The sequence below is a fragment of the Sciurus carolinensis genome, chromosome 14, assembly GCF_902686445.1.
Source record: "Sciurus carolinensis chromosome 14, mSciCar1.2, whole genome shotgun sequence".
NCBI classification, from domain to species: Eukaryota; Metazoa; Chordata; class Mammalia; order Rodentia; family Sciuridae; genus Sciurus; species Sciurus carolinensis.
In genome coordinates, this window is record NC_062226.1 from 20732340 (window position 1) to 20757884 (window position 25545).

General features: G+C 36.3%; 1 protein-coding gene and 1 non-coding gene across 5 annotated transcripts in view; both read left to right on the forward strand.

Annotated features, from left to right (window-relative positions):
• The window catches only part of Fkbp15 (FKBP prolyl isomerase family member 15), a 60192-nt gene that overhangs the window by 7176 nt on the left and 27471 nt on the right, over positions 1–25545 (forward strand). For all 4 annotated transcript variants that reach the window (XM_047524141.1, XM_047524142.1, XM_047524143.1 and 1 more), the window contains exons 2-12: positions 981–1096; positions 2909–2993; positions 3503–3572; positions 9147–9221; positions 9542–9640; positions 12137–12286; positions 13129–13197; positions 16041–16187; positions 18647–18789; positions 19599–19656; positions 24237–24344. In XM_047524141.1, coding sequence (XP_047380097.1) covers positions 981–1096; positions 2909–2993; positions 3503–3572; positions 9147–9221; positions 9542–9640; positions 12137–12286; positions 13129–13197; positions 16041–16187; positions 18647–18789; positions 19599–19656; positions 24237–24344 — 1120 coding nt within the window. The remainder of the gene's footprint in view (positions 1–980; positions 1097–2908; positions 2994–3502; positions 3573–9146; positions 9222–9541; positions 9641–12136; positions 12287–13128; positions 13198–16040; positions 16188–18646; positions 18790–19598; positions 19657–24236; positions 24345–25545) is intronic.
• Positions 15394–15462, forward strand: Trnaa-cgc (transfer RNA alanine (anticodon CGC)). The gene has a single exon. It is a non-coding gene; the product is annotated as a tRNA-Ala (tRNA).

Here is a 25545-nt window from a genome sequence, read left to right on the forward strand (position 1 = left end):
AATTTATAATTCAAATAAACACAGCATCTGGGCTAATCATTTCTGTTTTTAAATGGAGAAACTGAGGTGCAGGAAGAAGAAACATACTGACCAAGTTCCGGTGGCTGGACGAGGTCAGCTGATGCTTTCAGAATACAAATGCGATTTTTTTGTGACATTTAATGAAATTTAATCAGCATGTTATAATCCAAAATAAAATTTCTGAACACCTGTCATTTACATCATAATCCAACACCAATAGCAACAAAAACAGGTGGTATGAAAAATAAGACTCTAGAGATTATCCATGTCATTCCTGTGGATCTTCATAACTGCATAAAAGTCACTAGGCCTTTGGTGCTTTAATATCATGTACAGTTATAAGATGTGTTTAAATAGCAAGCTTGCTGTCCTTAAGCCTACAATGTTGAAAAGAAAAATAAAAAATATATTTTTTGGCTCATTGACTTCGTTAAATAATTTTAAAAAGTTTTTCTAAACAATATTCCTAAAAATTATATAGCATGCATCAGATTTCATCTTTGCCATGAACGAAACTTATATTCATCTTCATTTTTGTCACCATCATCATGCAAGAACAAATCTGAGGTTTCTGTTTCCTCTTCCTTGACTTCTTCTTCCTCTGTCTCAGTGGATATAGATGGTACCTTGGGCTTGAGCCATGATGTTTGTAGCTAACGGTCTTTGAACTTTGAACCTTAGTTTGCAGCTGACCAAACCAAGTCATTCATCTTTTTCCTCCTCAGTGAATCCCCTAAGTGTTAGTGCTTTGGGGTGGTGGTCCACCACCATGTGATTTAGTGAGCCCCTCCCTCTTCCTCGACCTTCAAATGCAATCTTGATTACAGAGACCCTGAGCTGCTACTTTCAGTACTGAATGGTGGGGAGGTATTTGCTAAGGTTGTAGGTAAGCAACTTTTATAACGATTCCAAGGTTGGGAGATGTCAAATGCAATTTCATTTTTATTTTCTACTAACAGTGCCAGACTGGCCTCTCTTTTTGGACTGGATCAGGCTGCTGCTGGCCATGGAAATGAATTCTTCCAATATACAGCTCCAAAGCAGCCTAAGAAAGGTCAGGGAACAGCAGCAACAGGTAAGTTAAGAGGCATTTGGATGGCGCCTTAACAGGTTAGTTAGAGCCATAAGCAGCCTTGCAAAAACCATATACCTGGTTGTCCATCCTTGACTATCTGGCTAAATCACCCCAGTAATGGATGCCTCTTTAAATTCTGGGATCCTGAGTTCCAGCAGCTGGATCATGTGTCCTTTGTTGGGAACTAATGGAGAAAGTCACTGGTAAGCTCTTCTGCCCCATATGCATGCCACCCCAGGTGCATGCTGCCCTCCAGAACTGCCCAAGTCACTCTAAGTAGGCACTGTTCAATGTTTTCAGTGAGAAGGAAGAACTGCTTTTCACTTCTTGCACCTGGATGGGTTAGCTGTGTGCTGACTTAATTTTTCCTAACTAGATAGTGACAAGCATTGAAGTAAGTCCTGTATCTTTTATCAAGGTAAACACAGGAAGAATTTATTGAATACACATCTGCTGAATGAAAGGAATGGGGGACTCATGTTTCTAAATGTCTGTTATGTTTCTGGCCTCAGGTGCTCTACGTAGGTTGTTTTATTTCATTCTCACAGCAGTTCTGTGAAGTAAGTGACATAACCAGATTTTAGAGGCTCAGAGAAGTTTAGGAATTTGATCAAGGTCAGTACTAAGTGGCAAGAGTTGAAATTTGAATCCTGATCCACCTGATTCAGTAGCTTTTATTCCTTCCTTTACACTTTGCTGTCTTTGTATAAGAACCCAAATAGAAGTGAGGGATTGATAATAATAATCCTAAGCAGAGCAGATGGTGAGGGACATTGAATGAAATAATTGTTGAATGAAGATTAAAGAAAGTATTGAGTGCCTCTTACATGCTAAGCACAATGCTGGCACTGAGGATATTTATCAGGGTGTTTAGAATTGCATAGCTGTAACAGATCCCTTATGTATGGCCCATGTAAAAGGAAGGAACAAACAACTTTGTTCTCTTTACTCTGTCCTTTCTACTCACTCACAGCATCCCTCTACGACACTAGCTATGTGCAGGGTTTTCCCCATACCCTAACTTTTTAAATCCTGGGTTTGAACCCAGAGCATGATTCATGCCAAGTACTGACTCTACCACTGAGCTACAACCCCAGCCACAATTTCTTTCTTTTTTTTTTTTTTTGAGGTGCTGGGGATCGAACCCAGGGCCTTGTGCTTACGTGGCGAGCACTCTACCAACTGAGCTATCTCCCCAGCCCCGCCAGCCACAATTTCTAATTTTAAAACATGAGTGTTATTCCGAAGCACTTTGTGAAGTTAAATAATGGGCATCATTTAAATATCACCCTAAATTTCCTGCCCCAGAAGGAAGAGAAAGGGAAATAACTTTTTTTTTTTTAATTAGTTTACTATTTTTTGTGATACTGGGGATTGAACCCAGGGCCCTATACATGTGAGGCAAGTATTCTACCACTGAGCTACACCCAGAACCTGGGGAGTATCTATTTTTATGTATCATAGTTGTCAAAATATTGGATAGAGAAAACAAAGTAGAGGCAATAGGACTGGGCTTGCCAGACAGTGCTTCTGGTCCAGCTCATAGACTTGTTTGTGGTTTGTGGCTTGGGAGCTGGAGTCGTGAGTTCTACTCCTAGGCTTATTGCTATCATTGTGGAAGGCACTTAGATACGTAAAGCCTTTTGCCTCACCCCAAGACAAGGTCATGGGATTATCTTGTGGATCAAATGAAATATGAATGCATTTTAACACTAACTACAAAATATAGAAAAAAGTTTTAAAGCTAGTTTAATGGTTAAAAATCAGTGTCAAGCAAGAAATGATTGACATCTTTGTTTTCGTCATCTTCAGGAAATCAGGCAACACCAAAAACAGCACCAACCACAGCGGGCACGTCCACAGTACTGGTTGCAACAGCAGTCCATGCGTATCGATAGTAAGTAGTGAGAAGGGAAGTTCTCTGAAGTTTGGTGGAGGAGAGGGGACGGCGATTAAGCTGCTGTCTTTTCTCAGAAAGCCTCTGTTCGTTGCAAACTACTTACTCAGTCCTTCCACATTCTGAATATTAGTAACACTTTTAACATTTCAATTGGAGATTTCTGTTCATTAAACTTATAGAGCCATTATTTCATCTGTTGTCTTTAAGAAGTGCTCATAACCAACAACTGCCTTTTTAAGTTCTCAGAGAAAGCCACTGCACTGAGATATCATGAATAATAGACATTTAAAGAATAAAGAAGTTGTGTAAGGGCTTTAAATTATAAATTGCCATACTTTGTCCCTTTCTGGAGGCTGAATGACTAGACTCTTCCTTTTGGATGACTGAGAGAAAGTTGGTTCTATATAGTTTAGAGGAGTATTAATACAACAAATTAGAATGAATTAAAAAAAATTTAAAATTAATATCTTGGTTTTTTTGTTTGTTTGTTTGTTTTACTTCAATAGCACAAATGGTCAGTATGTAAAGCAGGGCAAATTTGGTGCTGCAGTCCTGGGGAACCACACAGCCAGAGAGGTGAGAACACTCTGCATCTCATGCATATTCAAGTGCTTCAAATAATCCTAGTGAGCTGTTTTTTTTTTTTTTTAAATCTGGGAACAGACATGCCCAATGTCTCATGTGTAAGAATGATTGCTGGTTTTGAATGTGAATGTGTATTATTAGGATCTAATAAATGAACATAGTTTGCTTACTGTTATGAGTTAAAACAGATTCAACTACCCAAAATCTTTAGACATCTTTGTGAAATGATCCTAGCTTAAGAATTTGGAGGGTTTTAGAGTAAACTGTTTATCAAGGACATCCTTTTGTTGTGTTATGAACATTTATCATACGACTTCAAGCAGCATATCTTTATGCTTGTGTTAATAACTGATGTTTATCTTTTGAAAGTTTGAAAATAAGGTTGGGCAGTTGATCATAGTATAATAGTAGTTTGGGTCAAAAGCAGATGTGGCTAAAAGCCTGAAACTAATTTGTTTGTATGGATTGTATCCATCTTCAAATACTACTCCAGAAGATTTTGAACATTGTTGAGATAAACATAAGAAATTCTAGAAACATAGAAATTCATGGAATCCAGAGAATATGGACTCCATGTTCCTCAGAGACTCTCAGGCAAGGAGTTAAGATTACTTGTCCGGGATAACTAATATAATGGATAACATTGTCTTAAAAACAAACAAAAAAAACTTAATTGTGAAAAATTTGAAACTCATAAAAAAAGTAGGCCTTGGATATTGAACGCCAAGGTGATTATTACTAACTAATAGTTATTAGTCTTTTTTTTTATAACCCCATACTGTCCTCTTCCACTCAGATGATTTTGAACAAATATCCAAGATACAGTTTTAGCTGTAAATACTTTAGTACATATCACTGAAAGATGAGATATTTAAAAAAATAAAACTATTATGCCGTTATCACACCTAAAAAAAAAGCAGACAGTAATTTCTCAGTCTCATTCCTGCTAGTTAGTATTCAAATTTCTCCTTCGCCACCCCGCCCCTCTGCCTCTCTCTGTTTCTGTATTTCATTCCTTGGTATCCATGGAGATTTTTTTTTAAATTTGTTTGAATCAGAATCTAATAAGGTCATACATTGTGATTGGTTGCTGTATCCCTTAAATCTTTCATAATCCTATCAGGAGGAAATAATGATCATTTCTCTTTTTGTTATATTAGCAACCATTGATGATTATTATCTAGATCTGTTGATTCACTAGGAGTTGCCATTTGGATTTAAAAAATCTTGTAGTGGAACTTCACCATACTTTACCACCAGATAGGATGTAGCAGGCCTCTCCAACAATTATAAAGAAGTACATGAATTGGAAAAATTATACTTTAAAATTCATTGGAGTACTATGAAAATGTTGAAGACTAGATGAACTGAAATTTCAGAAAAGGAAGAGCCAATGAGATAACTGTTTCTTTGCCTTGAGTCTTTTGCTAGTTTTAGGTGTAGATTAGGTAGCAGGTATGGAGAAAAAAGAAATTGGAAAAATCAGAGGATCTCCAAACACAAGATTGTTTTTTTCCCTCAGGATATTTGCTAAGTACTGGGATGGTATGGAAGTCCAGGGGTTGTACCAGAAATACAAAGGGAAACTTCTGAGTCTTGTGGTATATGGGAAATAAACTCCTTCTACCCCCCACCCCCCGCCCTCTCTCTGCCTCTCTCTCTTTCTGTATCTCATTCCTTGGTATCTATAGGGATTTGTTCTAGGACCCCCCTGGCAGATACCAAAATCTGCATAATCAAGTTTCCTATTGGCCTAGGACTGTATTTCTATGAATATCTTCCTATATACTTTAAACCATCACTAGGTTACTTACAACACCTAATATAATATAAATGCTAAATAAATAGTTGTTATATTGTTTACAGAATATGATTTTAAAAGTCTATACATGTTTGGTGTGTACAAAATTTTTTCACCAAATATTTTTAATCCATGGGTACAGAACCCACAGATATGGAGGACCAACTGTATTTATTTATGTATTTATATCTATCTGTAAAATAAAATTTGCCATTTAACTATTTTAAATACACAGTTCAGTGGCATTAATTCTACTCACAATATTGAGCAACTATCACCACTCTTTCCACTTTTTCTAATCCCCAACAGAAACTTAAACCATTAAGCATTTCCCCCATTCCTCCGTAATCTCCGATCTACTTCCTATTCCTAGGAATTTGCCTGTTCTAGATGCCTTATATAAGTGGAATCATATAATACTTGTCCTTTCGTGATTGACTTATTTCATTTAGCATAATATCCTCAAAGTTCATCCACATTGCAGTATGTGCCAATACATCACTCCTTTTCATAACTGACTGATATTTTGTTATGTTTATATGACATTTTGTTTATCCATTGATCAGTTGATGGACATTTCCATCTTTGGCTGTTGTAAATAATGGTGCAATGAAATTGACACACAAGTACATGTTTGAGTTCCTATTTTCAGTTCTTTTGACTTCAAACATATTTCAGAGATACTGAGGGTGTGAGGGTTTGGTTCCAGACCATGACAATAGAGCAAATGTCTCAATAAAGTGAGTCACATGAGGGTTTTTTGTTGTTGTTTTTCCTGTTGTTTGTTTCCCAATTCTTGTTAAAGTTATGTTCACACTATCCTGTAACCTATTAAGTGTGCAATAACATTAAGTCTAAAAAAACAAATGTATATATCTTAACTGAAAATACGAAAATGCTAATGATCTTCTGAGTCTTTAGCAAGTCATAATTTCTTTTTGCTGGTGGAGAATTTTGCCTCGTTGTTGTTAACTGACTGGTCAGGGTGACTGCTGTTGAAGGTGGGGTGGTTCAATTTCTTAAAGGTGGGGCAATTTCTTAAAATAAGACAATGAAGTTTGCTGCATCAATTCCTTTCATGAAAGATTTTTGTAAAATACAAACTTTTGGATAGCATTTTATCCATACAACTTCTTTAAAATTGGAGGCAGTCTTCTCAAACCCTGCTGCTGCCCTATCATCTAAGGTTATATAATCTAAATCCTTTGTTATCATTTGAACGATGTTCACAGCATCTTTATCAGAGGTAGATTCCATCTGAAGAAGCCTCTTTCTTTGCTCATTCATAAGAAGCAGCTCTCATCTGCTAATATTTTATAATAAGATTACAGCAACTCAGTCACATTGTCAGGCTACACTTTAATTCTTGCTGTTTGCACCACATCTGCAGGTACTTCCTCCATGGAAGTCTGAAATCTCTCAAAGTCATCCATGAGGGTGAAATCAGCTTCTTCCAAACTCCTGTTCCTATTGATATTTTGACACCCCCCACCTTTGAATCATGAATGTCATTAATGGCATCTCGAATGATGAATCCTTTCCAGAAGATTTTCAGTTTTCTTCATCCAGATCCATTGGAGGAGTCCCTATTTATGGCAACTGTAGCCTTACAAGATGTATTTCTTAAATAATAAGAATTAGAAGTCAAAACTGCTACTTGATATGTGTGTTGCAGATTGGATGCTGTTAGCAGGCATGAAAAAATATAAATCTTTTTTTTTTTTTTTTTGGTGAGAATCAAATCCAGGGCCTAGCACATGCTAGGCAAGCCCTCTACCAGTACACCTTCCCCAGCCCCAACAATATTAATTTAGTTATGGATCTCCATTGTAGATCTTCAGAGACCAGGTACATTGTCAGGAATAATATTTTGAAAGGATTCTTTTTTTCTGAGTAGTAAGCCTCAACAGTGGACTTAAAATATTCAGTAAACCATGTTGTAAACAGATGTACTATTATCTAGGCTTTGTTGTTTCATTATAGAACATGATTGAGTATATTTTGTATAATTCTTAAAGGGCCCTAGGATTTTCAGACTAATGCAAATGAGCATTAGTTTCAGCTTAAACTCATCAGCTGCATTAGCCTCTAACAAGAAAGCCAGGCTGCCCTTTGAAGCTTTGAAGCCAGGCATTGAATTTTCCTTTCTAGCTATAAAAGTTCTAGGTGGCGTCTTCTTCCAATAAAAGGCTGTTTGATCCACATTGAACACCATTGTTTTTATAGCCATTTTCATTAGTTATCTTAGCAGGATCTTCCGCAGCATTCGCTGCAGCTTCTACACATTGCTGCTTCACCTCATGCCTGTATGTTATGGAGATGACTTCTTTCCTTAAACCTCATGAACCAAACTCTGCTAGCTTCAAACTTTTCTTCTGCAGCCTCCTTACCTCTCTCATTCTTTATACACTTGAAGACAGGACTTGCTCCGGATTATACTTTGACTAAAGGGAATGTCATGGCTGGTTTCATCTTCTATCCAGACCACAGAAACCTCCTCCACAACAGCACTAAAGCTGTTCTACTTCATTAACATTTGTGTGTTCACTGGAGTAGCACTTTTAATTTCCTTCAAAAACATTTCCTTTGCATTTTCAACTTTGCTCTTTGGCCCACGAGTCTAGCTTTGGCCACTCTGACTTTGAACAAGCCTTCCTTGATTCTGTGTTTATAACTTTTTGAGGAACTGTTAAATTATTTTCCACAGTGGCTATACTGTTGTACATTCTTACATGCCCTGGAGGGTTATAGTTTCTCCACATCCTTGCCAATACCTTGTTATTTATTTTTTAATTTTGCCATTCTAGTAAGTGTGAAGTAGCATTTTATTGTGCATTAAATTATTATTATTTTTAATGCTGGGGATTAAACCCAGGGCCTTGTATGCTTTTAGGTACCCCCAACCCCTATGTAGAATTCTGTATCCACAAAAATATACTTTAAAAATAAAGGCAAGATAAGTTTGCCAACAAAAGCTGAGAGAGTTTGTTGTCCACAGATTTGTACTGTACGAAATATTAAAGGAAACTGTGTAGGTTGAAGGAAATGAATGTCTGCGGACTCCAGACAGCATTTATGCCTTGTGTTCACAGAAGCACTCTTCACAGTAGCCTCTGACTGGAAACAACTTAAAATGAAGCAGGAGAAAGGATGAATAGATATGGTATATTCATAGAAGAGAAACTACATGACAATAAAAGAGAACAAAGATCTGGTATATGAAGTAACAAGGCTTAATCTTACCTTGTGAGCAAAAGAAGCAAGACAGGAGTACACACTAGACTCCCATTCATATGTGTTTAAGAATAGCAAAATCAGTGATAAAGGTGTACCTCAGTGTAGGTATTATTAATAGGAAGGGTCATGAGAGAGCTTCTAGAGTATTGGAAGTACTCTCCCATATGTATGTGTAAAAATTCATTGAGTTGTATATTTAAGATTTGTGCAATTTACTATTATGATTTTCTGCAGTTGAAAAAAAATGTGTTTTCTTTTAAGCAACAAGTCAATTACCTCTTATTCACCCCTTGTATGAATGAAAACACTGACAAAGATATTGCTTATTACAGTTAAAGAGTAAGGCCAAAATTAGAAGAAATAAACTGACTATGAGAAGATATAATTTAAAACCTGAACCTGTAAGAGGTGAACAGAGTTTTGAGTTTTGTAGGTATATGAAGCACAGCCCTATATCTTACTACTGGTTTTATATTGCTTTTTAACTTGTTTTCTTTTCTTTTTCTGCCCATTTTGCTTGAATACAGTATAAGATTCTTCTTTATATCAGTCAACAACAACCAGTTACTGTTGCTAGAATTCATCTGAACTTTGAGCTAATGGTAAGACTTCCCATATTGGAATCATTAGCTCCTTTGGGATTGGTTTGCAGGAGAGATGAGTCTGAATATACCTGGTAGAAATTAGATCCACTGCTTCAGCCCTGGGCATCTGTAACAGAGCCTTTCAGAAAGGTCTCTTGGCTACCTTCTGGGAATGGAGACTGAGGAATGATGGGTTGGGGTGGGAGGAAAGAAGAAAGGTCCCTGATTCCTCCCTTTGGGTTTACCTGAGTTGAGTCCTTGTCTATGAACTTATGCAGTTAGATTTTCCCACTATGCAGCTTGTGGTTGAATTATCTTAATATTTCTCCTCTTCCCAGGTTCGGCCCAATAACTACAGCACCTTTTATGATGACCAGAGACAAAACTGGTCCATCATGTTTGAGTCGGAAAAAGCTGCCGTGGAGTTCAATAAGCAGGTGACACCATCATACTTTTTCCTGTGCGAAGCCAGAGCACTTGTTTGGGGTCTGCCTTAATTTTAGGAAAATACATGGTAAACCTATAACTGTTGTCTTGCTAGTGAAAAGCATAAGAAAACCACTAAATTTGTCACTTTAGCTTATTGCATTTTAGGAAAATAATAGCAATTCTTATTGAAATTGCCTGGTGAGTTTTTTTAAGAGAAAAAAAGCTAAATATAAGCTTACTTAATGAAAACATTTTTGCTACATTAATTATCTCAAGGAATAATTACAAATCTTAAAGTGTTTTGTTATCACATATTCATCATAGAAAATGTAGAAAAGCATTTAAAAAATCACTCAGTCTCACTACCCAGAGTAACTACTAGTAACATTACATTTCCTTTTTATATATGCATAATGTACATAATAGATGCACTTCTTTAAGAGTTCCATATTTTGCTTATTTTATTTAGCAATGTATAAAAGAGTCTTTTCCCACCTCATGAAAAAATTGTTTGGAAGCATTATTAAAGCTGCAAAATATGGATATTGTCTGCTTATGGTTTAAATGTGCCCATCCTCCAGAAAAGTGTATTGAAACTTAACCACCAAAGTGATGGTACTAGGAGGTGGGGTCTTTAGGAGGGGGGTCCTTGGGAGGTGACTTGGATATGAGGGCTCTGCAGTCATGAATGGGATTAATGCCCTTGTTAAAGAAGCTTCAGTGGTCTGCCTCCTCCTTCTGTACCAAGACACTCTTAGTCAATTTGGGCTACTATAACAAAGTACCAAAGACTGGATGGCTTTATGAACAAGAGAAATTTATTTCTAATGACTGTGGAGGCTGGAAGAACAAGACCAGGATCTCAACATGATTGGGTTCTGGTGGGCCCTTTTCTGAGTTGCAATTTGCTGTAAAAAGGGAGAGTTCTTTGGAGTCCCTTGCCCATTTTTTTTCCCCTTTTCTGTTTTTTTTTCTTTTTTTTTTTTTTTTGGATGTTCTGGGGATTGGGGATTGAACCCTGGGGTATCCTACCACTGAGCTACATCCCCAGCCCTTTTTATTTTGAGACAGGGTCTCACTAAGTTGCTGAGGCTGGCCTCAAACTTGTGATTCTCCTGCCTCAGTCTTTGGGAGTACAGGTGTGCCCCAAACTTGGCTCTGGAGTCTCTTTTGTAATGGCTCTTACCCCATTTATCAGGGCTCCACTCATTACTTAATCACCTTCTGAAGGTCCCATCTCCTAATACCATTACATTGGGGGTTAGGATTTCAACATGAGTTTGAGGAGGACACAGACGTTTAGTACATAACAGATATTCCTGAATTTATTTCACTATTTCCTTGGTTTTAGAAATTTTAGGTTGTTTTCAGCCTCTGAAATAAATATACTATGTATTGTGAGCATTTCTAAAATATATGTCTGTGTCCTCTTTTTCCCTCACGTATTTCCAGAAGTGGGTCAAATTATTTTCAAATTCTGAACGCACTCTGACACACCGTTTTTTAGAAAGATTGTACTATTTCACACCAATTTTAGTTCTCTCCCTATGTCTTCACTAGCATTTAGAATGATCCTTTTTCCTTTTTGTCTTATTCACTTGGTAGAAGATGATATCCTATTGTCTTAGTTAGTATTTATCTGATTGCAATAATAAAACTTTTTAAAAGAAAATGAGTAGCAAGTTCATAATATATGTTAAAACATTGACTATAGAATAATTATTCACATAGACACAAAGATGTGTCTGACTTTTTTTTAAAATATTTTTTAGTTGTTGATGGACCTTTATTTTATTTATTTTTATGTGGTGCTGAGGATCAAACCCATGCTAGGCAAGCCATCCACCACTGAGCCACAACCCCAGGCCCCTGACTTCTTTATTTAAGATTTATGCTAAGATAGTACAGCCAAGCCTGTAAGTGATAGTGATGAGAATTCTGGGAATACAACTTTGTTTTGTCTTTAGGAGTACCTTTTGAAATTATTTAGAAACTCCCCTTTCTTTCATAGGTTCCTAATGCTGACACTGTAAATCAGTGTAGTAATCACAACTAATATTTATAGAGTACTTACTGTTATTTCCCAGGTGTGCTGCCAAGTACCCTATTTATACCTCATTTCATTTTCATAACCACCTTTTAAGATAGGCGAAGCTTTTTTTTTTTTTTTTTTTTTTTTTCCTTCATTCTACAAAGGGGACTCTTGGTACGTGGGGATTAATTTATTTTGCCACAGCAGAGTTAAGAACTGACAGTACCTGGATTTGTCCCAGACAGTTGCTTAGGCACTTTGAGTTTTGAAGAGATTACTAACTTTGGAATGCCATATTCTTAGGCACTTTGATTCCTGGCAAGATTACTGACTTTGGGATGGCTTACTTCTAAACATGTAACCCTGTTTGGTAGTGGATGCAGCTGTTTGAAAAAGAGGATTGGCAATAATGATTCCAATGAGTACTTTGAGTTTAAACCAAATTAATGTGGCTTCGATTTTTGTCTTGCAGGTGGGCATTGCCAAGTGCAACAGCACCTCTTCCTTAGATGCAGTGATCTCTCAGGACCTCATTGTGGCTGAGGGCCCTGGTGTGGAAGTTGGAGATTCTTTAGAAGTGGCCTATACTGGCTGGCTCTTTCAGAATCATGTGCTGGGCCAGGTAAGAGAATGTACCCTGTAAGTACATGTAAGTATGAGGGCTATTCATGTGGAAGGGATTATTAGTGAACTGCTGCTATTGGCAAATAGAATTCTTTCAGGAGCCCTTCTTAGTCACTCCAGCTGCTTTGGGGGCACATTCATGAAATAACAATGTATAAAATCTGCTTGGTGCCACTCTCTTCTACTCAGGATGGTATAAACCAGTTTTCCAAGTATTATTTTTACCAGTTGTTCATATGTGTCTTGTCCTCCCACACAAGTTTTAAATTGAATGTGGTCTTATGGGATTAGATCTTACTTTTTAGACCCTCCTCATAGTTTTTCTTACAGCAGATACAGTAAATACATTGGGCTTGGGGTTTAATATTGTGAAGCTATCAAAGACAGTGTGACATAACAAAGATCTTTAGATTATGACTTTATTACTTTAAAAATGTGAACGCAACTCCCAGTTTTATCCTAATTTGACCTCAATCAAGCCACTTAAGCTCTTAATTCCTTTTTTCCATTTTGGAATGGAAGTTATTCTATTTTCTTAGCAGGATCGGCATCAGCATCAAATGAGATAATTTATTTGAAAATGCTTTATGGATGAAAAACACTTAAATACACAGTGATAGAAATTTTTTTCTAATATGGGACATTGTTGTCCCTGAGATATTCATCATGATAATACCTTTTAACCAATATGTGGCCCCATCTTTTCAGATTAAGAATCTGAAAATATTCATATTATATTTGACATTCCCTATTCAAGAAGTACTGATACATAATTGAATGTCTTAATGATTTTTATTATTTTTTAATTAACTGACCTCATTTTCTATGATTGAACTGCAGGTTTTTGACTCTACTACTAACAAAGATAAGTTGCTTCGCCTGAAATTAGGATCAGGAAAAGTCATCAAGGTAAAGACCTAACTGTAGTTTGGAATTTAGACTAAATTTTGTGGCATTTCTGACCTGGATATATCTTCTGAGAGTACGGAAATACTTGTTTGAAATACTTGGTTGAATAGCAGGAAGGCAAAAAGGTGTTACATTCTCTGCATCTGGGAGATTTTTACCTATGAGACTCTATATTGAAGATGGGTACATTTGTTTTCTGTAACTCCTACTCTTTCTTTCTCATCTTGTGGCTCTGAAAATTATTACATCCTTTCTATAGCCTAACAGGGAAAAATGAAACTATTTCCTCTGGAAGTGTGTGGTAATGGGTTGATTCTCATGTGCCTGGTTTGCTTTACAAGCACGACAACACAGGAGGAGCTCTGATTGGAATCTCAGACCTGGGTTCAAGTTGTGAATTTTGTCTTTACCAACTGTGCAGGTGTTTTATAAAATAAAGAATATCTTACACACATTTTATGATGATGCACTGTGCTGTATTCACTCATTCATGTGGCAAAATATTTTTCTCCATTGCTTTGTTTTTTTTTTTTTATTTTTTTTTTACGTTTACATAGGGTAATGATGTTTATTTTATTTTTCCCCTCCCCCCACCCCTCCCACCCCTCTTTTCCCTCTACACAGTCCTTCTTTCCTTCATTCTTACCGCTCTCCTTAGCCTAACTCTAAACCTAACCCTAAACCTAATGCTAGCCCCTCCCACCCCCCATTATATGTCCTCATCCGCCTATCAGCGAGATCATTTGTCCTTTAGTTTTTTGAGATTGGCTTATCTCACTTAGCATGATATTCTCCAATTTCGTCCATTTGCCTACAAATGCCATAATTTTATCATTCTTCATTGCGGAGTAATATTCCATTGTATAAATATGCCACAGTTTCTTTATCCATTCATCAACTGAAGGGCATCTAGGTTGGTTCCACAATCTGGCTATGGTGAATTGAGCAGCAATGAACATTGATGTGGCTGTATCTCTGTAGTATGCTGATTTTAAGTCCTTTGGGTATAGGCCAAGGAGTGGGATAGCTGGGTCAAATGGTGTTTCCATTCCAAGCTTTCTGAGGAATCTCCACACTGCTTTCCAGAGTGGCTGCACTAATTTGCAACCCCACCAGCAATGAGTGTTCCTTTTTCACCACATCCTCGCCAACACCTATTATTGCTTGTATTCTTGATAATCGCCATTCTAATTGGGGTGAGATGAAATCTTAGGGTAGTTTTGATTTGCATTTCCCTTATTACTAGGGATGTTGAACATTTTTTCATATATCTGTTGATTACTTGTACATCTCCTTCTGTGAAGTGTCTGTTCATTTCCTTAGCCCATTTGTTGATTGGATTATTTGTATTCTTTGTGTAGAGTTTTTTGAGTTCTTTATAGATTCTGGCGATTAGTGCTCTATCTGAAGTATGATTGGCAAAGATATTCTCCCACTCTGTAGGCTCTCTCTTCACATTTCTGATAGTTTCCTTTGCTGAGAGGAAGCTTTTAAGTTTGAATCTATCCCAGTTGTTGATTCTTGCTTTTATTTCTTGTGCTATTGGAGTCCTGTTAAGGAAGTCTGATCCTAAGCCAACAAGTTGAAGATTTGGACCTACTTTTTCTTCTATAAGATGCAGGGTCTCTGGTCTGATTCCGAGGTCCTTGATCCATTTTGAGTTGAGTTTTGTGTAGGGTGAGAGATAGGGGTTTAATTTCATTCTATTGCATATGGTTTTCCAGTTTTCCCAGCACCATTTGTTGAAGAGGCTATCTTTTCTCCATTGCATATTATTGGAACCTTTGTCTAGTATGAGAAAATTGTATTTATTTGGGTTTGTGTCCATGTCCTCTATTCTGTACCATTGATCTACCTGTCTATTTTGGTACCAATACCATGCCGTTTTTGTTACTATTGCTTTGTAGTAGAGTTGAAGATCTGGTATTGCAATACCCCCTGCTTCGCTCTTGCTACTGAGGATTGCTTTAGCTATTCTAGGTTTTTTATTCTTCCAGATGAATTTCATAATTGCTTGCTCTATTTCTGCAAGGTACATCATTGGGATTTTAATTGGAATTGCATTGAATCTGTATAGCACTTTAAGTAGTATAGCCATTTTGACGATATTAATTCTGCCTATCCAGGAACATGGGAGATCTTTCCATCTTCTAAGGTTTTCTTTAATTTCTTTCTTTAGTGTTCTGTAGGGGGCTGGGGATATAGCTCAGTTGGTAGAGTGTTTGCCTCGCAAGCACAAGGCCCTGGGTTCAATCCCCAGTACCGGGGGGGAAAAAAAAAATCACATTGCTTTGTTTATGACTACTTTTCCCAGAATTCTTTGGAGACCTTTTCTGTAAGACATGATCCTTGAAGCAAGACAGATCTCATGTTGAATCATACATAGCTCAACAACTTATTTACTGAATAATCTTGGGCTAGTTACTTAATTTGCAAAAACCTCAGATTTCTCACCTGTAAATTGGGAATAATACTATCAATTTTATGAGACTTGGAGGATTAAACAAAATGGTGCATGTAAGACAATCACAGTACCTAGAAAACATATATAATAACCTTTATTTCTCACTTATTGCTATTTAATTCTTCCCATTTTCTCTCATCTTCTAAGATAAGTATATTTCATTCAACCCCAGATATGCCAGGTTTCACTAGTAATTTTAGAAACTAGATTCTAGATATTTTTTATAACCAACATGGAGGATAGTTGAACTTGACGTCTGGAAGCATAGTCTAAACCTTTTGAAAGTGAACAAGTGAAAACTGACAACTCCTGTACTTCACTTTTTCTTTTATGAGGAGTTTCTTGTCTGATAAGCCTCCCTCATTTCTTATTCCTAAAGGGCTGGGAGGATGGCATGCTGGGAATGAGAAAAGGAGGAAAGAGGTTGCTTATCATCCCTCCAGCCTGTGCTGCTGGCTCTGAAGGGGTTATAGGCTGGACTCAGTCGACGGACTCAATCCTGGTGTTTGAAGTGGAGGTTAGGCGGGTAAGTAAAACTGCTTTGTTGTGTTTGATGAGTCCTTTGAGTATTTTTTTGCTAGTTAAATAGGATGAATAACTAAACCAATATGTTTGAAGGTTCTGAAGAAATAGATTTCTTTTGAAAAGTGGAAATGATATAGCTGAAAAGAGCAATAGCTCTGGAATCTAAAGACTAAGGTTTATGTTCTTCCTGGTCCTCTATTCAGAGTCTGAAGAGGTGTGACTTCAAGTAAATGACTTCTCCACACTAAACTTCTTTTAATTTTGTCCATAAAATAATGGTTTCTGCCCTATTTACACACCTTTTGACTTAGTGATTCAATGGCTACAAATTTATCCTGTCAACATATGTGTATATGGGCTAGGGTTATAGCTCAGTGGTAGAGCACTTGCGTAGCATGTATGAGGCATGGGTTCAATTCTTAGCACCACATATAAGTAGATTAAATAAAGATCCATTGACAACTAAAATAATATTTAAAAAATATATATGTATATATTTACATGAGCATGTACATATACATCATATATATTTATATGTGTATATGTTTTCCTTCCTCTAATACATTGTTATAATCATAAAAAACTGGAACCCACCTAAGTGTGCATCATTAAAAGACTGGCTATTTTATGGTGGGGTTGTTTGTTTTTTTACTTTTTTCATAGAATAGACTTTATGGGCCTCTTAAAAAACATCCAAAACCAATTGTTAAGTACAAGAAGCAAGTTGCAGAGCAACATGAGTGGTCTGATCTCATGGTGTGACCATACATAGTTATGCATCTTTATATATACAGGCTTATGTACATAGATGTGTATACACATACACACAGCAAGATGCATGTATACACATGCATTCATAGAACATTTCTGGAAGCTTTAAAAGAAATTATTATTTTTCCCTGAATAATGGAATGGAGTTCAGAAACTAACTTTTTTGTACCCTAGCTTTTAGTAGCATCTAAAAACTTTATGAAAATATATAATTTCTCTAATAAAATAGCAACAAGTTGTGGTTAATTAAGACTAACTCCTCCCTCCAAATGACCCTGCTTGCTTTACACTGTGATGATTAGGTTTAAATATGATAGTGTTGGTGGTTGTAAACTATAAAGTACAATGCAGATAGTTTATAGTTACATCTTTGTTGTGGCTCTTACCCTGCCACAACACAATAAGAATGTGCTGTCCTCTATGTCTGTGCTAATTGGACACCTTTGAACCGTCTTGCTCTTTTTCAATGACATGCTCCCAGCTGCCTTTTTTTTTTTTAACAGCTTTTCTATCCTTTCTCCATTTTCCTTTGAGTTTGAGGAAGTCATGGATGATGGTGGGTAACAAGTCCACATGAATCTATCAAGATTGCATTGTGTAGACATAAGAAAAAATTTTCTATTTTACCAAAAGTCCAAGAACTATAGTTATATATGCATATTAAATTGACAAGGATGACAGAGATTGTTTTGCTGAGAAAGATTTATACATTGCTTGTGGTATATGAATTAGCTCACTTTGGTGGGAAGTTTAATGGTATTTATTAAAAGCCCTAAAACAGCATATCTTTTTTTTGGGGGGTACCAGGGATTTAACTCAGGGGCACTCAACCATTACACCACATCCACAGCCCTTTTTTGTATTTTATGTAGAGACAGGGTCTCACTGAGTTGCTTAGTGCCTCGTTAAATTGCTGAGGCTGGGTTTGAACACCAATCCTCCTGCCTCAGCCCCCTGAATTGCTGGAATTATAGGTGTGCGCCACCATGCCCAACTATATTTTTTATATAATATTTTAACTTTAGGGAATTTATACTTTAGAAATATTGATCATGTGCAAAGATGTAGACATAAAGCTACATAGAAGCATTACTTATGATAGAAATAAGATGAATGTCTAATATTGAGGCACTGGAAAGTATATTTTGCAATGGCATAAATATTTATGATTTCCATTCCAAAAATCAATCCTTTGGACACTTTTCCTTATGGATCATGGCAGAAAAGGGCATGACCCTTTTCTGAAGTCATATTAATGAAGTATTAATATTCGTGGTCTAAGGAAGCACTAAGTTAGATTAAGGATATCTGCAAAACTCTGGAAGAAAAATTGAGAAAGGGGTGTAAATACAAGTTAGATGTACTCTTCTGTAATTAAAAATAAAATTGGAAATTAATATTTAGTGACCTGGAAACATGTTAATATGTCAGTGAGTGAATAAAGCAGGTTATAAAACAGTGTGGCCCCATGTTTGTAAAAAATACAAAATACACATCACACACATACACAGATAATATAATGGTAGTTGAAGTGCAAGTGATCATGACCTTATCTTTTTTTCTAAATTTTCTAATTTGCCTACAATGAACAGGCGATGGCTTGTGTGATGAGGAATAAGAAAAATGAGAGGTATGTGGAGGGGAAAAGATACCTGCAGCCTGCTCCACCTGTGCTGGTTCTTTCCCTAGGTGAAGTTTGCCAGAGATTCTGGCTCTGATGGGCAGAATGTTAGTTCTCGGGATTCTGCGGCCCCTTCTCCCATACCTGGTGCTGACAGCCTTTCTGCTGATCCTGTTGTGTCACCACCCACGTCGATGCCTTTCAAATCAGTGTAAGACACTGGGGTTGTATCAAGCTCTTTTAGTGTTCATAAAAATGATTCCTAGAGGAGTTCAGAAATAGGGACATAGTTAAAAACTATGGTACTGGGCGGGACTGGAGCTCAGTGGCAGGGTACTTGCTTAGCACTTGTGAAGTACTGGGTTCGATCCTTAGGATCACAAAAAATTAAACAAATAAAGGCATGTTGTCCATCTACAACTATTAAAATTTTTTTAAAAACTACAGTACTTTTCATTAACTGAAAAAATGGAATCAGGGAAACAGGGAAAGAATTTGTGTCAGATTTTTCTGACAGAGTATTAACATTCATAGTCTGTAGAAGCACTAAGTCAGATAAGGATACCTGCAAAACTTGCTCAAGAAAAATTGAGCAAGGAGCATAAATACAAAACATATACTCATGGAAAAAATATAAATAATAAGTATTTGAATTGGAAGTTGTTTATCTTCACTAACATTCGAAGATTATGAAAACAAAAGAAGAGCTACAATTCTGAGTTGTTTTCATATTTTATAGTACAGTTCTTGAACCTAGGGAGCTCTACTGTTGAGCTTGTCACCAGTCCTTTTTTGTTTTTGAGATAGAATCTCACTAAGTTGCCCAGGCTGGCCTTGAACTTTTGATGGTTTGTCTCAGTCTCCCAAGTTACTGGGATTACAGGCATGTGCCACCATGCTTTGCTTAAAATCCATTTTATAGCTGTTAGATTGGCAAACATTTTTAAAAACAATTTGATTGTCCAGTATAATCTGGGTTTGTGATTATGGATTTTGTGATTATGTTTTATTTGCTTTCAGGGAGCCAGGTTTTCGTACCAAATCTAACTCCCTCGGTGAACAGCTTACAGTCAATACAGTAAGTATAAGAGTCTGTCTCCCTCAACCCCCAGCAGATAGAGGTTTTATATTCCTAGGATGACAGTGGTGAGTCAGGCCCATTTAACTCTGACTTGACATTGAGTATACATAGACTCTGTGGTATGTGGTATGTGGTATGTGGTATGTGGTATGTGGTATGCTTCTGTATGCACTAACCGGTTCAAAGTGCTGTCTTCAGAATGGAGAGTATGTACCCCTGAAAGTACACAAGATGATCTTGTGGGGAAAGAAAGAAATGGTCATAACTTTCTCTTTTATTATTTTTCAACTATAAATATCAGACATTAAATTTATTTACAGGAATTAATAGTACTTTTATGTGTATGATCTATTGATAGACATATTCAGAATTGTGTGCTCATTTTTTCTTAACCAATGGAGGTACATAATAAAAAAAAATTTGATACCTCAAGAGAGGAGAGATGACTAGTTATATAAACCATATCCACACAATAGAATACCATGACCTACAGACTATAAAACATTGTCATGTTTCATGTGCCTAGGGTTTTCTAGATTAGAGGGGAAAAAAATGTTGAGAACCCTTGATTTAGGTTAGAAATCAGTGGTTACTTTATTTATTTCCTCCTATGTGGGAGTCAGTGTAGGTTAGCTTGGGATTTTGCACAGACAGATCTGAGTTAAAATCTTGATACTTTATTTTATACTGTTGATGGGATCGTAAATTAGTACAACCACTACAGACACCAGTATGGAGGCTCCTCAAAAGACCCAGCTATACCACTCGTTGGTATTTATCCTAAAAAATTAAAGTCATCATACTACAGTGATACATTTATACCCATGTTCACAGTAGCACAATTCACAATAGTCAAACTATGGAACCAGCCAATGTGTCCATCAACAGATGAATGGATGAAGAAAATGTACACACACACACACACACACACACACACACAAAATGGAGTTTTATTCATCTATAAAGAAAAATAAAATTATGTCATTTGCAGGAAAATGGATGGAACCTGAGACCCTTATATTAAATGAAATAAGCCAAATTCAGAAAGTTGGGAGTCATATATTGTTTCTCATATGTGGAAGCTAGAGAGGAAAAAGGGAAAGAAAGGTGGTGGTGGGGAATCTCATAAAAATTGAAGGGAGATCAGTAGAATTAGAGGAAAGGGACGAGGGGATGCGGGGGAGGGAGGAAGGGGAAAGTGCTGGGGAGTGATGTTGGTCAAATTATATTGTTATATTATGTGCATGTATGAATATGTAACAGCAAGTTCCACCATTATATACAACTATAATGCATTAATTAAAAAAAGTGGGAAAAAATCTTGATTCTTATAAGCATGGGACCTTGAGAAAATTATCTAACTTCTCTCATCCTCATCTTCTTTATTATGAAAATGGAAATAATGTCTGAAGCCTTCTTTTACAGCTCTTTTGAGGGCTAGAAATATTTGTAAAGCTCTGTGCTCAGAGCCTATGTGAAGCATATTTTTAATAGTGGTAGTTGTGATTTTTATTAGGAGAATGACATTGGGTGGGGGAGGGATCATCGATTCATTCAATTTTAGGAATATTATTATTAACTTCTAAAAAATTGATTTAAGCTTTTTATTACCTGTGTAAATCAAAACTAGCACACTCAAGCAATTAGGCATAGAATGAAAATGCTAACAATTGTCTTCATTATCTTAACTGAGGTAGTCAAGAATGAAAGTTTTTAGTTTGATATATTTATCAGTATAAAAGTGAGGGGAAACCCAGTGTGGGAATGACTAAGTTTAGAGCTTTGGGAATTATAAAGTGACTTTTTCTGTAATTTTTCTCTGTGTTACTTATGAGCCATTTGGATTTGATCTGCTTTGTGGGCAGGTCTGGTGGTTTAGGAATTAGGCTGTGGTATAAATTGCTAGTGGATCCAAGTCTCCTGGGATGGTTGCTTTTTGACTGGTTTTGGCAATATTTAAGTAGATCAGCTCTTCTTATGTCTGGACCCTTTCAGTCAGTGGGATGCCAACTCAGATACTTTGGACATTCTTACTTAAGAAGTTATAAGATTTTATTAAAATAGGACCAGATTTTTGAAATTTGGGTCATGTGACATTTTCAAATTTATATAAAAAGTAGAAGCATGTTCAATTTGATATTAAAAGGAAGGAAATTGTAGCAGCCTTTGATTTTTCTTAATCCCTGTTGGAGGGCTGAAACTTTGTACCTGAATAACCTGTTTAGCATTCAGAGTACTTTTTAAGATGCCTTAAATAGGAAAAATCATTTTTTTGTTTGTTTCACAAAAGTAGGGAAAGAGGAGTTCATTCTACAACTAATTAGATCTGTATTTCAGGAAAACCTACTAACTTGTTCTTTTTGTTTCAGTTTGTGAGATTACTCTTTTATTAAATATAATTTTATTCCTTTCAATGAGTTTAAATAAAGAAATTTGGAACAAAAAAACCATAGTATATTCAAAGAGGAATATATTGTTGTTAATCCTAGGCTTTCTCTGCTACTTATTTTCTGTGACCTTACGCAACTTAGCTTCTCTAAACTTCATTTTTATTTCCTCATCTGTAAAATGCAGATACCAATATTGAAGAGATTTTTTTATGATTTTTAAGTAAAATAATGCTTATGGAGTTTTTAGTGTTGTGTATGCCGTACTGTAAGAGGTCAATAAAGACTTAACTTGTGATCCTCCTGCTTAGTTTTCTCAAACCCTATTTTGCCTGTTTATGTTCATCCCAAAGCAGAAATTATTAAGCAAATAGTTGGTTTGATACATGTAAACAGTGATCCCATAAAGCCTGAAGACTAAACCAAAGAATAAGAAGAAAAAAAAATGATAATCTCAGATATTTGAACAGTCACAATAATTTTCCAGTGTGGATTTTATTGCACTCTAGCCACAACTATTCTTGTTACCTATTTCTTCAATAATTTCTGGTAGACTAATCATCGTTAACTTTTTTTTCCTGTTTTTTATACTTTTGTTCTGGTGGAGTTTTTGTTGTTTGTTTTTTGTTTTTGTTTTTTTTTTGCAGTACTGGGATTGAACTCAGGGTCACCACTGAGCTACATGCATTCCCAGACCTTTGTATACCTATTTTTATTTTGAGACAGGGTCTCTTTAAGTTGCCCAGCTGGTCTGGAACTTGAAATCCTCCTGCCTCAGCCTCCTAAATAGCTCGGATTACAGGCTGTACCACCACAACACTGGCATAACTTTGTTCTTTGAAATTGAGGCCAAATTTGCATAATGTAAAATTAGCCATTTTTATGTTTATTTTTTTTTTTTTACTGGGATTGAACTCAAAGGCACTGAACCACTGAGCCACATCCCCGGCCCTGACAGGGTCTCACTGAGTTTCTAAACACCTTTCTTTTACCGAGGCTGGCTTTGAACTTGCAACCCTCTTGCTGCAACCTCCCGAGCCTCTGAGATTACAGGCATGTACCACATCTCCTGGGCTTTCTTTTTATTTTTACATTTACATTTTTTTCTGTTTTGGATAGGTGATTCATATGGCAATCATCAGAACACTATAGTGAGCTACACATTGTAAGGACTCACTCCTATTCCTGCTCCCATCTACCCTATTCCATCTCACACCCCTTAGGTAACTGCCATTACTACTGTTTTTTTTTGAACCCAGGGTCTCTTAACCACTGAGCCTCATCCCCAACCCTTTTTTGTATTTTATTTAGAGACAAGTTCTTGCTGAGTTTCTTAGGGCCTTGCTAAGTTGCTAAGGCTGGCTTTGAAATCAGCAATCCTCCTGCTTCAGCCTCCTGAGCTGCTGGGATTACAGGTGTTCACCACTGTGCCCAGCTACTACTTTCTTATATATTCTTTCAATGTTTCTTTATACAGGGGCAATAAAATGAAAATACATGCTTTATTCCTCCCTACTCTCACATATAAAATAGCATACTATGTACATTAAATAGTATCTTTCTATGTTGGTGCATAAAGAGCTTTCTCTTTCTTTTTTGTAATATGTAGATCACAAAACTGTTGTGTTCCATGGATATGGTTTATGTAACTAGTCCTCTCTCCTGTCTTGATGTATCATATATTATGTACCTCCATTGGTTAAGAAAAAATGAGCACATGATCCAAATATATCTATCAACAGAGTATATGCATAAAAGTACTATTAATTCCTATAAACAAACTTAATGTCTGATGTTTATAGTTGAAAAATAGTAAGAGAGAAGATTATGACCATTTCTTCCCTCCGGAGATCATCTTGTGTACCTTCAGGTATGTACTCTCAATTCTGAAGACAGCACTTTGGGCCATTTAGTGGATATAGAAACTTTTAGCACAGGACCTGTGTATAGTCAAGCCAAGAGAACGGGGAGGGAGAATGGGAGGGAAAGGGGAAGTACTGGAGACTAAATTAGAGCAAATTATATTCCATGCTTTTATAATTATGTCAAAATGAATCCTAATGTTATATATATCTAAAAACACTAAAAAAAAAAAAAAAGAAAGAAAGAAAGAAAGAAAAAAAGAAATAGAGCTGTCTGAAGGTAAGAGACTTTAATCACAATGATTTGTGTGGTTTTCTTTCTTTTTAGAGTCCTGATACAGTCAAGGCCAAGTTGATCTCTCGGATGGCTAAAATGGGCCAGCCCATGCTGCCCATTCTTCCACCACAGCTGGATTCCAATGACTCAGAAATTGAAGTATGTCCCCCTGACTTTATTGGAACCAGAAGTACAAAGATTGTCATCTCCTTTTCTTTGGTTAAAATGATTGCATTTTAGGTCTCTAATCCAGAATATTATTTAAGAGAGTTTATATGCAAAAATGATAGGTTGGTATTGATACGTATGTTTCAAATCTGATAAGTACTTTCCCTGAGAAATGAAGTAATTCCATACATCTACTACAAGACTTAAGCAGTGTAAAGCAGCTGTACTGAACTGCATTTGCTAGAATTTCTGTTGTCTGTGAAGATTAGTCATTAGGCAGCAGGACGCCCAACCCAAAACAGGTGCTCAATTCTTATTTGTAAGTTGAATGTTTAGATCCTTTTGGGGAATGTTTAGATCCTTTTGGGAAATGTTATTCTTCCCACTTGTCCTGTCTGGTACTTAAAGGTCAAACTCTTAAGTCTTTTGACTTTGAATGTGGTATTTTTGTTTTTTTATGTAGAAGTTCAAGAATTTTGAGATCATATCTATCGATTTTCTCTCCTTTTTTGCTTTTGACTTATGCTTAGAGGGCCTTCCCATTTTCAGATATTAGAAACATCCCATTTTTTAGAACCGTTTATTTTTTCAAATTTAGATTTGCATTTTTAGTCTACCTAGGATGTAGTGTATGTTATGATCTGAAATGACTTAATTTTAACTTATTTCTTTACCCAGTGGTAAAACTCCTTATTGAATAACACCACACTTTCTTCCTCTTCCTTTTTTTTTTTTTTTTTTTTTAATTTTCGTCGTAGATGTACACAATATCTTTATTTTTTTATGTGGTGATGAGAAGTGAACTGTGCCTCACACATGCTAGGCAAGCACTCTTCCACTGAGCCACAACCCCAGCCCAATAAAACCATCCTTTCTTAATTAAATTGAAATACGTAAGAGATTGAATTTTTTTTAAAAAAATGTTTTAAGATAAAGATAAAGATTGATGGATCTTTAAATTTTGCTTATTTTTATGTGATGCTGAGGATGGAATACAGTGCCTCACACATTCTAGGCAAGTGCTCTACCACTAAGCTACAACCCCAGCCCAAGAGATTTATTTTTAGGATTCTTTTACTTTGATGTAAAATGAAGAAAAGATAATGTTCTTGAAAAAAAAATGTATGAACTAGATTTTATTTTTTATAATTTTGTTTTCTTTCTTCCTGGGCAAGCTCTTACTTAGAGCTTA